A 14,395-nucleotide genomic window follows, 5' to 3' on the forward strand; every position below is an offset into this window, starting at 1 on the left:
GTCCCTGTGATTCTCCAGGCAAGAACACTGGAGTGAGTTGCCATTTCCTTCTCCAATGCGTGAAAGTGAAAAGTGAAAGTGAAGTCGCTCAGTCCTGTACAACTCCTAGAGACCCCACGGACTGCAGCCTACCAGGCTCCTCCATCCATGGGATTTTCCAGGCAAGAGTACTAGTTAATGATTTTTTTTTAAAGTAGAAGGAAGTTTATGAAAACAATCTATCAGAAGCTCTAAGCCCAGTTTATATGAGACATCTATTATATTCAGAAATTAGAAACAGGTTTCTCAATCTGAAAACAATATCCTAGTGGCCATTCTTAAAAACAGCTCCTTCTTCAAGTTTATGTTTAAAAAGAAGACTATGAAAAAAAAAAAACAGGTACCTTTGTTGAGAACCAAAAACTAAAAACAAAAAAACAAAAAAAACAAAGTCTATTAAAAAACAGCAGGTACCAACTCAGACAGTTCAGAAGAGGTGATCAGTCACTGCCTCTGAATGTTTTCCAGTTTCATCTGGATGTTACTGTGTCTATGCAGCCAAACCCAAAGGCAAGTATATTACACTAGAAGCTGGAACTCTCATGTATTATCAAATGAAAAACAATAAAAGGGAACAATAAAAAGGAACGTATACTTGGCACCTACCACAGTCTACCATTGCCTTTTCGCACCTGAAAACCACTTCAAATGTTCTCATGCACACAGGTATATGAAATTCACCGCCAGCAATAAACCCTTCTTCTGGATGCCTTACAAGAAAGGTCAAGAGGCCTTTCAACCTTAGCACTAGGTGGCGGCTTAGACACTCGACAGAAAGCAGGGGCTTAGGAAGCAACGGAACCAAGACAAAGGAACAACGGGAACTGAGATGGCCTCAACCACCCCAGGACACCCCCCCACCCCACCCAAGCAACAGAAAAAATGAGACAGCGGGAACTGAGATGGCCTCAACCATCCCAGGACACCCCCCCCCCACACCCCCGGCACCCCAGAACTGTCAGGGCTACATTTGGTATCCTGTCTCCTTCAGAGTCCACAATGACCCAAAACAAAGGAAAACAGAGAGAAACTGGGTGTTGGGTGTGTGTGTTGGGGGGTAGGGTGAAAGTGAGAGTCATTCAGTCTTGTCTGACTCTTTGTGACCCCTTGGACTATACAGTCCATAGAATTCTCCAGGCCAGAATACTGAAGTGGGTAGCCTTTCCTTTCTCCAGGGATCTTCCCAAACCCGGGATTGAACCCCGGTCTCCTGCACTGCAGGCGGATTCTTTACCAGCTGAGCCACAAGGGAAGCCCAGGGGATAGGGGAGGGTGGGGGGGTTGCAATGATAATTTATATGACAAAGCATTAAAAAATATCTTTGTTCTATTCTATTCTACTTTATCGATAGAAGCTATATCAGTATCCATTTGCAATGCAAATAAGATGTTAAAAAACTTGAAGAATCTCAAAAGTGGCTAAAAGAAGAGCAAAGAGTTTCAGTCAACTGTTCAGTGTATTCTCCATCAAAAGTCATCTTACTTCTGACTCAGGGTGTGAGTGTTTTAGGAGAAAAAAATCAGAGTTGTTATTAATAGCTAAAAATTTCCGGCCACCTACCTAAGACACAAAGTTGGTGACCTAAACTTGTTCAAACCATCTTTCCTTTCTCCTTGATCAAACCCTGCTCTGATGCCAGCAACAAAAAAACAACTCTGGACTAGACTCCAAGCCAGGCGGACTGACTCAGACTTCCATGCGTGAAGGATGGCAAAGTCAGTGTATGTGTTTAGTTAATGGAAATATATACACTAGTCACTTACCTGATTGAACTGATTCATTTATAAACCAAGAATGGTTTTTTTCTTTGAAAACTTTTATTTCAAACAGCTGCGGTAGGCACATGTTGAACAAGTAAATGGTTCCTTCCCCTGTTAAGACAAATCTGTTTTTTATTTGTAAGTTTTCACACACACATACACACACTCAAAAGACTAATAGTTCTGAGGAATGTTCCTAATATGAACATAAACATACATATACAGTCTATACAAAGTTACTCCAAGGAAAGCTTGTAGCGATTACACACAAATGCTTGTTTCCCAGCTCTGTAATCCTCACTGAACTTAGACCAATAAATACAAAAGGACAAATCATTTATCTTAACGGCTCCAAAGCCTCTCATTGAGTCCTCCATCACTCCTAAGCCACCCAAACCCAAATGGCTCGGCCAGATGAACTGAGCTGGCCTGTCGGGGGTTGCAGCCTCCCACACTGAGGGATGAGACGGGGTCCACACACCCTAGAGGGGTGGCCTCCGGGAGGAAGGCCAGGGCCCACGACCGCAGCACACTTTCAGCCATGAGGAGTGAGGAGAGCCACGTCAAACTAGATGAAAATCTCCCTTTCCTCAGAGTCCCCAAGAAAATGACCAGTAGAAGGGGTGAGGACTGCACACATCTGCGTGCATCCGAATGAATGCAGGAATTTCCTTCCAAACACAGCACAGTCAGGGCCCTGAATTAGAATCTATCTCAACCACATCTGGGCGCGTGCCCTTGGGGAAGTGCAGCCACCCTTTCTGTGCCTGTTTGCACGCCTGTAATGTGGGAGCAATACCGAACTGCCTCACCAGAGATTTTTTTAAGGATTAAAAAGAGAATATGGACACGTAAAGCTCCTAGCACAGCACATAAGTTAGTGCTCAGCAAAGGTTAGCCTTTATCTTTCCATAGTCAGTAAAGCAAAGTGTTGTCCATGGACATTCAGAATTTTCCAGGAAGCCTGGCTTTTATTTGTATTTTACCTTTGTTAAATGTTTTACTGGCTAAGATGTCTCTTGCAAAAACACTTCACACCTCATCTTACATTTATACATACTAAGGAATTTCAAATAATATAGCTGACCGATTACATCCAATTTCGTTTTGAGGAAAAGGAAACTGGAATTTCTGCCTCTCTTGCTACTTCTATTTACAAACACGGCACCACCCGCTGATGTCTCTTGCTTTCACTATTCAGTATGACAGTCCCACGAGGACGGCCTAATCTGCTAAATATCAGATAGCTATTTAAAACCTTGTAAAATGAAGAAGAACCTTATAAATCTTGTAAAATAAACTGATGGAAAAACAATTTCACAAAGATAAATAATGTCATCAATATCACCATATATTTAGTGTATTTTATACTTTTGCCTAAAAATGATAAGACAAAGGAAAATACACTGAGTGTAGAGTTAAAATTATTCCTGATAAAATGTGTATTTCCTCAAAATACAATGTTTTTTAATGAAAAAAAAAAATCACCTTGACAGGAAATATATATATATATACTACTTTTTGGTCTGAACAAAATAAGGGAAGTACAGCTAAAAATGAAAGTATTCAAAACCTTGGCATGTCCAGTAAAAGCCTCCCCTGCCCCTTTTTTAAACTCAGGTTATTTATTTTACTTTATAACATGAGTATAAATGGAATCTTATATTGGATAACTACTTTAAGAAAAGCTGGCTTTAAAAGGCCAAGGAAAACTCATCTGTTTTCAGAGAGAAATCAAACATGCTCTGCTTTTTTGTTTTGCCAGCATTTCTGATGAATAAACAGTTCTATGGATTAAAATTACGCAGAAATTTTAAAAAATGTTCGGGTCAAGTGAATTATCTTAGAAGACTGGTTATGTCATTAGCTTGCTTTTGTCATCATGTAATATTGTTTTACCTTTAAAAGCTAGACAGGAAGAAAAAACATGAGAAGACAAATAAATGTACACACTTTTCAGCCACAACGTTTTAAAAATGTTCAAGTTATCAGAGGAGAAGGGAGGAGAGGGGCACCTACCTGAACATGGGTTAGCCAGTTTTACAAACACAAGCCCACTTTTCATCTTCTTTGAATCATCCTTCAAATATTCTGGAAAGAAATACATTGTAGAGTTAGAAGACCGCTGCTTTGTTGCTCACTTTGCTCTTTCCTTCTTCTCTTTAAATGATTTTTCTTTCTAAAAATCTTAGCTCTGTTCTATTGCTTACAAACTGTGTGATCTTGTACAAATTACCAATTTCTCTGCGAAGTGCAGTGGAATCTAAGGTAGTTTTAATTTACTTCTTGGAGAAGTGACGAGGAGCAGGACTCAGATGGCCGGCTTAAAGCTTGGCTCAACCACCTGACTGCTCTGTCATCTCAGGCAAGATTCCTCATGTCCTGTCTCAGGTGTCACATTCATAAAATGATGATGATGGATGGATACCTGCCTTTCAAAGGATTAAATGAGCTAATCTGTTGACAGTTCTTAACAAATTCAGACAAACAGAAACCCATAATAAATGATAGCTTTTATTACTTTAATTATTTTATTGTTACTATTATTATGAAATAGAACATTTAAAAGATAAATATTTCCCAGAAACTTATGTTTTTTGTCCCTAATTATGATTACCTAACTCACGTTCTCTGCCCATTTTTTTAGTAAGACATTTATATTTACTACCTTATTAGGAGTATTTATACAGTAAGGATATAAACTCAGTTTTTAGTGATTTTTTTAGGGGGCAGGGGAAGGGGCTGCGTGGTGTGGCTTGCAGGATCTGTTCCCTGACCAGGGATTTGACCTGGGCCAGAGCAGCAAAAGTCTCCAATCCTAACCAGTAGGCCACCAGGGAGCTCCCTGTTTTTAATGATTATTTTGCCACTTAGGAGATAAAAAATCTTTGTGTAATCTCATCAATATTTTCCTTCATGGTTATACCTTTTGTGTCATACTTAAAAAGTCCTTCTCTTCCTCAAGACTATCTGAATTGCCTTATTTTCTTCTAATGCTTTTAAATTATATTTAACCTATTTGGAATACATCCCCTATAAAATAAGAGGAGGACATTTCCAATTTTCACTTTTGCAGTGAGTTGTCTGCTTGTCTCCACATCATCTACTGAGTGCACACGTGCTAAGTCGCTTCAGTCGTGTCCGACTCTTTGGGACCCTCGTGGACTGTAGCCCACCAGGGCTCCTCTTCCATGGGGTTTTCCAGGCGAGAATACCATAGTAGGTGGCCATGCCCTCCTCCACATCCACTGAATAACCTAAGCTAAATGTTTAAGACACATTTATAAGTCTGTTTGAAGAATGGCAACCCACTCCAGTGTTCTTGCCTGGAGAATCCCAGGGACGGGGGAGCCTGGTGGGCTGCCATCTATGTGGTCGCACAGAGTTGGACACGACTGAAGCGACTTAGCAGCAGCAGCAGCAGCAGCAGACACTGTACTTTGACCCACGAGTCTGTGGCTGTATTAGCATTAGTATTTCAATATCTTAATTACTGTAGCTTTAAAAGACATTTTAACATCTGCTGAGCTAAATCCTCTCAGTGCTTTCTCTACAATATTTTAATGTTAAAGTTTAAATCACTTAGATTAAAACATAAAAACCATGACAATTTTATTTATAGCATTCTCACATATTTTCAGTGGTGTATTTAAACCCATTGAAAGAATCTCTCTCCAGAAGGAACCAAGGGACCCTGATTAACAAGGGAGCAATAACCTGCCAAAGAGTAAATCAGAGAACTGTGGGGAAGGAGAGGGACTCACAGTCACGTTTACTCTCTACAGCCCCCTCTTTATTCCACTTCAGATCTTCATGAACTTAAGCACAGCAAACATGTTTAGAAACTAGCTTAGGTAATAAATGGTTTTAATACAACATTTTTCTCAATAGTGACAAATATACAAACAACAACAACAACAAAAAACTCCTAATTTTGAGACTTTTACTTGCAACCAAATGGAATAAAAGAAACCCAATTTAACAACCAAAAACAAAAGCGAAAAGGACAAAAATAGGCAAAACAACTATTTTCAATACACTGAGGATGAGGCGATGCAGGAGAGTGGTTTCTGAGAGATGAGAAACAAACGAGGGGAGCCCTGTCACCCCAGCTTACTGCCATGAGAGGGCTTCCAGGCCACGGTGCAGAATGGGAGATCCCGGCTTGAGCCCGGCAGACTCCCTGAGCTGGAGAGGAGTGGAGAGTTCTCAGGACGCCACGGCTAGAGTTCCCAAGTCAGGAAAGGAGCAAGCTACAAGCAGAGAAAACCCCGGAGACCTGCAAAGGGTACACAGCTCGAACATTCAACAGAGTACTGCTCAGTGCGTGCACGGATCTGCCAAAGGGTAGGAGAAAAACCGGCCAAACAGATTAGAGGGAACAGTGCCCCAGATTCACATGGGGTCCTGCCCTGGGCCTATTCCCAGGCAGACTGGAGAACCTTACAATTCAGAAGACACTGGGTACAGCACTCCAAAGGGTCTTGCCTCAGTGGTAAGGGGTCAACAGCCCTTGACGGAATGCTGCCAGTCCCACCGAACGAATTCTAAAAGCAGGACCTAAGAGAATCAACTGTTTCAAGTATCTTGACTATGTCCCAGAATGAAGCTTGAGGTTATTTATAGGAATACAAATACATTCATTTGGCAAATAGGTAAAAGTCACAAAGTCTGGTGTCTAATCAAATATTATTTGGCATTCAAAGAAGCAAAAAATGTGACCCACAATGAGAAAAAAAATAAAGAAATCAGTTACTGAGAGGGGGTACAGATGTTAGATACAGATGTTAGAATGTAGAGATAAAAGAATTAAAAACAGTATTTATTCCTCATGTACTAAAAAAGTAGAGACAGAGAAGATTTTTTTAAGACTCAAGTTGAGATGAAAGATATACCAGATGCAATTAATGGCAGAAGAAAAGGTTAATAAACTTGAAGACACAGCAACAGAAACTATCTAAAATGAAAACATGGGGAAAAAAAGAACTAAAAATAAAATATTAGCAAACTGTGGGACAAGTTCAAGCATCCTAATAATATATGTGCAATTGGAGCTCCTGAAAGAGAAGAGGGGAGAAACAGAAGAAACTTGGAGAAAGTACGGCAGAATATTTTTGAATTTAATGAAAACTATAAACCTAAACATTCAAGAAATTCAACAAACCCAAAGCACAAGAAACAGGAATAAAACTATACATCAGAATCAACAGTTCAAAACCAGTAATAAAGAAAACATCTTAAAAGCAGAGAGAAAACAATGACACTATGTACTGAAGCACAAAGTTTAAAATGAGCAAATTTCTTATTGGAAACAATGTAAGGAAGAAGATAATGGAGAAAAGTCTTTAAAGTACGAAAAAAAACACATGATGAAACCACAGAAAATACCCTTGAAAAGTGGAGGTGGTCAATAGATAATTTCAGACATACAAAGGCTGGAAAAAATAATCATCAACGGACCCACACAACAAGGAATGCTAAGGGAAGTTCTGCTAGAAGGAATAGGAAACCCCAGGAAAATACGAATCTAAACAAAGGAATGAGGAACACTGGTAATGGTGACTGCAGGGGTAAATAACTTTTTTTATTATTTAAATCTCTTTAAAGATCACTGGCTAAACAAAAATAACAATTTAGGGCAGCAGGGTTTATAAGCTATGCATAAATGAAATATACGACAACAATAGGGAGAAATGAAAACACACCATTGTACGTTTCTTGTACTATATGTGGGGTGGTGTTACATCACTTGAAGGTAGATGTAATCATTTAAATATGTGGACAGTAAACCCAAAAGCGCCAGTAAAAACTACAAAACAAAAAAATGCTATCACTAAAAAGACAACAATGGAGATGAAACAGAATCATAAACAGCACTGAATTCAAAAGAAGGCAGAAAGGGAGTTAAAGCAGCACAAAGAACAGACGAAACGAAAACAAATAGCAAAATGACAGACTCAAACCCAAGCACATGGATAATCACGTTCAAGGTAAATCGGGTGAACATTCCGTTGAAAGGGCAGAAACTGTCAGACTAGATAAACAAGTAAGATAAAATTATATGCTCCCTATAAGAAACACATTTTATACAGAGAGACACATGTTGATTAACAGGAAGAAGAATGAGTATGGTTATCATGCTAAACTAATTAAAGAAGAGATGCAATGGCTCTGTTAATAACAGACAAAAGATATGGCCAGGGATAAAGGAGGCCGTTTCATAATGATGGAAGAAGGATCAGGAGGATACCCAGATGTTCACAGTTACACACACAGAGAGCTTTAAGATACACAGAGCAAAAACTGATAGAACCGTTTGCCCTACCTCTAATCCTGGGCAACCGCTAATCCGTTCTCCATCTCGAAAATGCTGTCATTTTGAGAATGCTATGTAAACGGAACCATACAGATTCGATTTTAAGAAATCTTTAAGGCTTTCTTTTCTGCAGCTTACAAAAACGTAAAGGATAAGGGTTAGCACTGTTAACGACGTTTCCAGGAGACTACAGCAGGTCCTGGTCTCCTCTCCTTCCCCCTCCTGCCTGCTGTTTCTCACTTCCCCAGCTCACATTTCTTCATTCTGTCTTAAGGCAGAGAAAAGGTGACCTCTCTTTTTCAGCAAGACAAACTTTATTTTATTTTGGTATGACAGTGAATATTTCAACTTTAACTTGGCAGATTATTATTGATTCTTGTTTCTTTCTGTTTTTCAATTGAAAACTTTGCTTCTAGTGATGGCTGCCAGTTCTCCACCTTTCCCTTTCCCTCCTAGAGCTTAAAATAATCAAACTTTACAAATATCCAAAATCTAAAAAAGATATTTTTAATAACCATTCAAGAGAAGCAGTGTTTCTGTTTTTCCCAGGAAGAGCAGTAAGTCCAGAGGATTAGCTATAGCCTAACATGTCAGACTATAAGAACTCTGGAATTACTGAGTACAAATAAATACTGACATTAATGTGTTCTGCTGCAAATGCCAGAGTTCTCTGAAATATGCTTTAAGATATATTAATGTAGATAACAGTGAAATGTCTGTGTAATGGGGGAAAAGTCATCTTTTCTCATCTAGAGCTAACAAAACAACTTACTGGATGTAATCTTTCAACACAGAATTCCAAGTAAGATGCTATACTCTTTAACTAAAATACAGAATGCATTTCAAAATTCATCTCTCTTGTTCAATTTATTCATTTATTTGTTAATTACTGGTTAGTAAAAAGACCCAGGTCCTGCCCATGGGGAGTGTTTGGATGTCCTATGGAAGAGACATATCTTGAATCAAACAATCACACAAATGTAGACTACAAACGTAACGACTGCTGAGAAGAAGAAATACATGGACTATGAGGTCTTATGACAGGATATAACACAGCTAAGGAGGTCTGCGAAGGAAGGCTTCCTGTGTGTAGCACCGGTTGAGTCCCTTGCTTTGATGCCTAAGAGTTCAAAGGAAGTATATATTCACTTTACCAGTCAGACATTCCGTTGGCTTTGGGGCCAAATCCAGTGTATAGGCAGGTTTTGTTTGATATACACATTAAAAAAAATTGAATTAGGTGCCAATATTTGGAAATCAGTTAATTTTACATCAGATATAATCTCCCTAAATACTTAAAAAAAAATTATTAGGCAAAGATTTTGCCTTGTACTATCAAAACACCTGGCAACACCAAAGATTTTGTTAAAGGGCAGCTCCCACTGTCTAGTTTCCCTTAGTCCTCCAAGGCATCTGTACACTCACCTCATGGCTGGATGCTTATCAAACGCCATGTCTGTGCTCACTAAACTGCACTATTCTCATTTTCTAGATTTTAGGTACCTACAGCAAAGATCAGATGCTGACTAAATAACCATTTAGTAATAAATATTACCCTCTTATTGAAACCATTCTATTACCAATTTGACTATCCAAGGCACTGAGGATAGAGCCGTGAATGAAACAACCCCGCAGAGAAAAACTGCATTTCAGATGCCCCTTCATCTTCCTGTCTTCGGCTTCTTCACCTGAATCCCTCAAGCCTCTGCCCTGTGTCTCATAATCCTGTCCTACAGGACAGGGGGTAGGACTCAGATCTGAGAGGCCCCGTGTCCAGAACTGCACGGTCAAACACAAATAAAATGCATCCCTTAAATATGAGCCACAAATGCAATTAAAAATTCTCTAGAAGCCACATTAAAAATACATAAAATAAATTTTCAGCAATATATTTAACCCAATGTATCTAAAATATCTTTACTTCAATACATAAAAAATATGAAATATGTTAGCTGTGGGGATTTTTTATGGATGCCCTTCAACAGACTGAGAAAGTTTCCTATTCCTAATTTTTTGAGTGTTTGTAATCATGAAAAGAGTATTTTCTTGAATATCTTCCCTATGGCTACTGAGATGATTATGTGGTTTGGGGCCTTTTTTTTTTTTTTCCTGAAATAGTATATTACATTAAGTGATTTTGGTATGTTGAACCAACCCTATATTCCTAGGACAAATCCTACTTGGTCATGACGCATAATCCTTTTTACACACTCCTGGATTTCATTTGTTACTTTTTGAGAATTTTTGCATCTATGTTCATAAGGGATAGTCTGTAGTTTTCTTATGACATCTTTGTCAGGTTTTGGTATGAGGGTAATATTGGCCTCACAGAGTAAATTGAGAAGTAGTCTCTCTTATTCCATTTTTGGAGAAAACCTTGTAAAGAGTTGGTATTAATTTGTTCAGTGTTTAGGTTTTACCAGTGAAGCACTCTGGGACTGGGTTTTTTTCTATGGAATGGTTTTAATTTACTAATCTCTTTACCTGCTGTGTGTGTATGTGTGTGTGTGTGTGTAATGTCACTTTAGTCATGTCCAACTTTTGGTGACCTTATGGACCATAGCCCACGAGGCTCCTCTGTCCATGGGATTCTCCAGGCAAGAACACAGGAGTGGGTTGCCATGCCCGCCCCCAGCAGATCTTCCCGACCCAGCAATTACATCGTCTCTCTGCCATGTCTGCATTGGCAGGGGGGGTCTCTACCATTAGCGCCACCTGGGAAGCCCCTTTACCTGCTCCGTGTGCTCAGCCGCTCAGTTGTGTTGGACTCTTTGTGACCCCATGGACTGCAGCCCGCCAGGCTCCTCTGTCCATGGGATTCTCCAGGCAAGAACAGTGGAGTGGGTTGCCATTTCTCATTCCAGGGGATCTTCCCGACTCAGGGATGGAACCCACGTCACTTGCATCTTCTGCACTGGCAGGTGATTCTTTACCACTAGTACTAGCTGGGAAGCCCTTTATCGGCTACAGGTTTGTTCAAATTGTCTATTACTTCTTGAGTCCATTTTTGTAGTTAATGCTTTTCTAGGAATTTATCTATTTCACCTAAATTATTTACTTTGTTGGTTGTTCACAGTATTCCCTTATGTTCCTTTTTTTATTTCTATAAGATCAGTAATGGTGCACTGGCTTTCATTCCTGATTTTACTGATACACAGTAATTTTAATTTTCTTTTTCTTGGTCAGTCTAGCTAAAGATTTGCAAAATTTTGCTGGTCTTTTCAAAAGGGCCACTTTTGTTTTCATTGATTTTTTGTGTGTGTGTGTCGTTTTTCTCTAATCTTTATTTCTTCCCCTCTATTACTTTGGCCACCTGATGTGAAGAGCTGACTCATTTGAAAAGACCCTGATGCTGAGAAAGATTGAGGGCAGGAGGAGAAGGGGACGACGGAGGATGGCTGGATGGCATCACCGACTCGATGGACATGAGTCTGAGAGAACTCCGGGAGTTGGTGATGGACAGGGAGGCCTGGCGTGCTGCGATTCATGGGGTCACAAAGAGTCAGACACGACTGAGCGACTGAACTGAACTGATTGCTTGGGTGTCAGTTTGTTCTTCTTTTGCTAGTTTCTTGGGATGAAAGATTAGGTTACTGACTTGAGATCTTTCTTCTTTTTTAATATAGGCATGTACAGCTAAATATTTTGCTCTGAACACGGCTTTACTTGCATTCCTACGTCACTGTGCTTCATTTTCTTTCATTTCAAAGTACTTTCTAGTTTCCTTTGTAATTTCTCCCTTGATTCACTGATTATTTAGAAGCATGCAAACTTAAAATTTCCACATATTTGTGAATCCCCCACATTTTCTTCTATTAATTGCCTATGTTACATCACTATCTTTAGAGAGCACACGTTGTACAATTTCAGTCCTTTGAAATTTATTGAGGTTTGTTTTATGGTCTCGAATATGGTCTGTTCTGGAGAATGTTGTTGAATGAGCATTCTATAGATGTCTCTTAGGTCTTACTGGTTTATAGAGCTGGCCAAGTCTTCTACTTCCTCAATGATCTTCTGCTTAGTTGTTTTGTCCATATTGAAATGGGTGATTGAAATCTCCCACTATTACTGTTCAAATTTCCATATCACCCTTCAATTCTGCCAGTTTTTGGTTCGTGCATTTTGGGGCTTTGTCACTAGGTCATACGTTTATAACTGTTATATCTTCCTAATTATCATTATAATGCATCCCTCTTTCTGTCCAATAACAACACTTTAAAGTCTGTATCATCTGATATTAGTACAGCCGCTTCAGTTCTCTGTTGATTACCATTTACATGGTATATCTTTTTTGTCCATTTACTTTCAACCTGTTTGTGTCTTTGACTCTCAAGTGTGTGACCTGTAGAGAGCACACAGTTGGATCACGTTCCTCCCTCTCCACCTTTTTAATAGGAATGTTTAATACATTTACCGCCTGCAAGAGTCTCTGCTGATGGGCAAGGACAGCTGAAGTGGCTATACTAACAGCTTTTCAAAGTCTTTTATGGAGATTTTATTCTCATATCTTCCTTTTAAGTTTTGGGTCAGGTTCTTATTTCCACAACTGCTACTGACCCCTCAGCAGCTGAGTATCAGTTGCCACTGATTGTTTTTGACAAAGGCCCTGAGGACAGGGTTTTCCTGAAGATCAAGTTCTGAGCTCCAGTCAGGTCAACTGACAACAATGAAACAGGGCTTTTCCAGGGAGCTGGATAACAGGTCAAATAGGGACAGTGCTTTCGGAATGGCCTTTTTTTTTTTTTTGAGGCGCCCCAGCAAGCCCTGCCCATCCAGTGGCTGCAAGCCTGCTGGTTTTCAAGGTTACTGCAGACCTGAGCAAAGAGAGATGGGAAGAGTTCAAGTTGCAATGCCACAAACCCTGCTCAATGAGATTCAGCAGTTTTTCTTGAATAAATACTCCTCAGATTGTTGGAAGCCTTTGGCAAATTTCAAGAGTTCTGAAATAGCTGATTTTGGCCATCTCTGCCAATGTTTTCACTGCTTTTAAGGAGGGATGGATCTACCACCATCAGATTGTGAAGGCTTGGTATGAAAAAACAACTCATATTGCTTCAATGCTTAGTTGATAATTTTGTGTGTGCCTGAAGCACACAAAGTTACTTGTGACTCTAAACTAAAGGTTCTGTCAAAGATACAGAGTTTAAAATTTTTCATTTAAATTAGGAAAATCCTGGGTCATCCCATGGGCTAGTCCCTCACCTATCAAGCTTGAAATCTCCGTTTTTTCCTTTAACTTTTGTGTGTACCTTCAGTACAGCTGAAAGACAGCTAAATTAATTAAGGAAGAAAAAAAATCTGCTTTTAGAATAGTCGGAAAGAATCAGAAAAGTAGAAGGAGTGTAAAGAAGGGTTTTCCTCTATAAACTATTTTTAATTGATATCTATTTCTTTAATCATGTCTTAAGTCAGACAGATCCATAATCTATTCCCAGCTCCTCTTCTTACTCAGCAGTGCAGCCTTGGGCAAGATATTCAATCTCTTGTACCTCACTTATTTCATTTACAAAATGGGCACAATAATTATTTTATAGGTTTTTGTTAGGCTTAACTAAATGTGAAAGTGCCTAGAACATGCAATAAGCACTCAACTAAGAATCGGTTTCCTTGCTCTTAACTCTGTGGAAACATTAAGAGTGTGCTAGAAATATTCAGGTCAAAATATAAAAGTCAAGAATCCAAGCACAGAACTGACCAAAGGGCCTAACAATTAGCTTTCTAAGAGGAGGCTAAATTAGTACCAGTAGAGGAATATCTTAGAGATATTGTGGGTTCAGTTCTAGACCACTGTAATAAAGTGAATATTGCAATTAAGTGAGTCACACAAATTTTTTGGTTTCCCAGTGCACATTAAAGTTATGTCTATTAAGTGTATAATAGCATTATGCCTAAAAAAGTATAATTTAAAAATATTTTATTGCTAAAAAGCTATCATTTGCTCTTTCAGTCATAATCTTTTTGCAATAGTAATATCAAAGATCACTGATCAACATTAACAAATACAACAATAATGAAAAAGTTTGAAATACTCTGCTGCTGCTGCTGCTGCTGCTAAGTCGCTTCAGTTGTGTCCCACTCTGTGCAACCCCATAGACGGCAGCCCACCGGGCTCCCCCATCCCTGGGATTCTCCAGGCAAGAACACTGGAGTGGGTTGCCATTTCCTTCTCCAATGCATGAAAGTGAAAGTGAAAGTGAAGTAGCTCAGTCGTGTCCGACTCCCAGCGACCCCATGGACTGCAGCCCACCAGGCTCCCCCATCCATGGGATTTTCCAGACG

At 39.4% G+C, this 14,395-nt stretch overlaps 1 protein-coding gene across 3 annotated transcripts in view; it reads right to left on the reverse strand.

The window, feature by feature from the left end:
• The window catches only part of RNASEH2B (ribonuclease H2, subunit B), a 62,148-nt gene that overhangs the window by 34,081 nt on the left and 13,672 nt on the right, over nt 1–14,395 (reverse strand). For 2 of the 3 annotated variants that reach the window (XM_010835673.1, XM_010835674.1), the window contains exons 2-3: nt 3,820–3,891; nt 1,804–1,911 (exon numbers count right to left, since the gene is read on the reverse strand). In XM_010835673.1, coding sequence (XP_010833975.1) covers nt 1,804–1,911; nt 3,820–3,891 — 180 coding nt within the window. Of the gene's footprint in view, nt 1–1,803; nt 1,926–3,819; nt 3,892–14,395 lie in introns of those variants that run through there. The other variant, XM_010835675.1, reaches the window with a different exon arrangement.

The sequence above is a fragment of the Bison bison genome, unplaced genomic scaffold (assembly GCF_000754665.1).
Source record: "Bison bison bison isolate TAMUID 2011002044 unplaced genomic scaffold, Bison_UMD1.0 scf7180017864048, whole genome shotgun sequence".
NCBI lineage: Eukaryota > Metazoa > Chordata > Mammalia > Artiodactyla > Bovidae > Bison > Bison bison.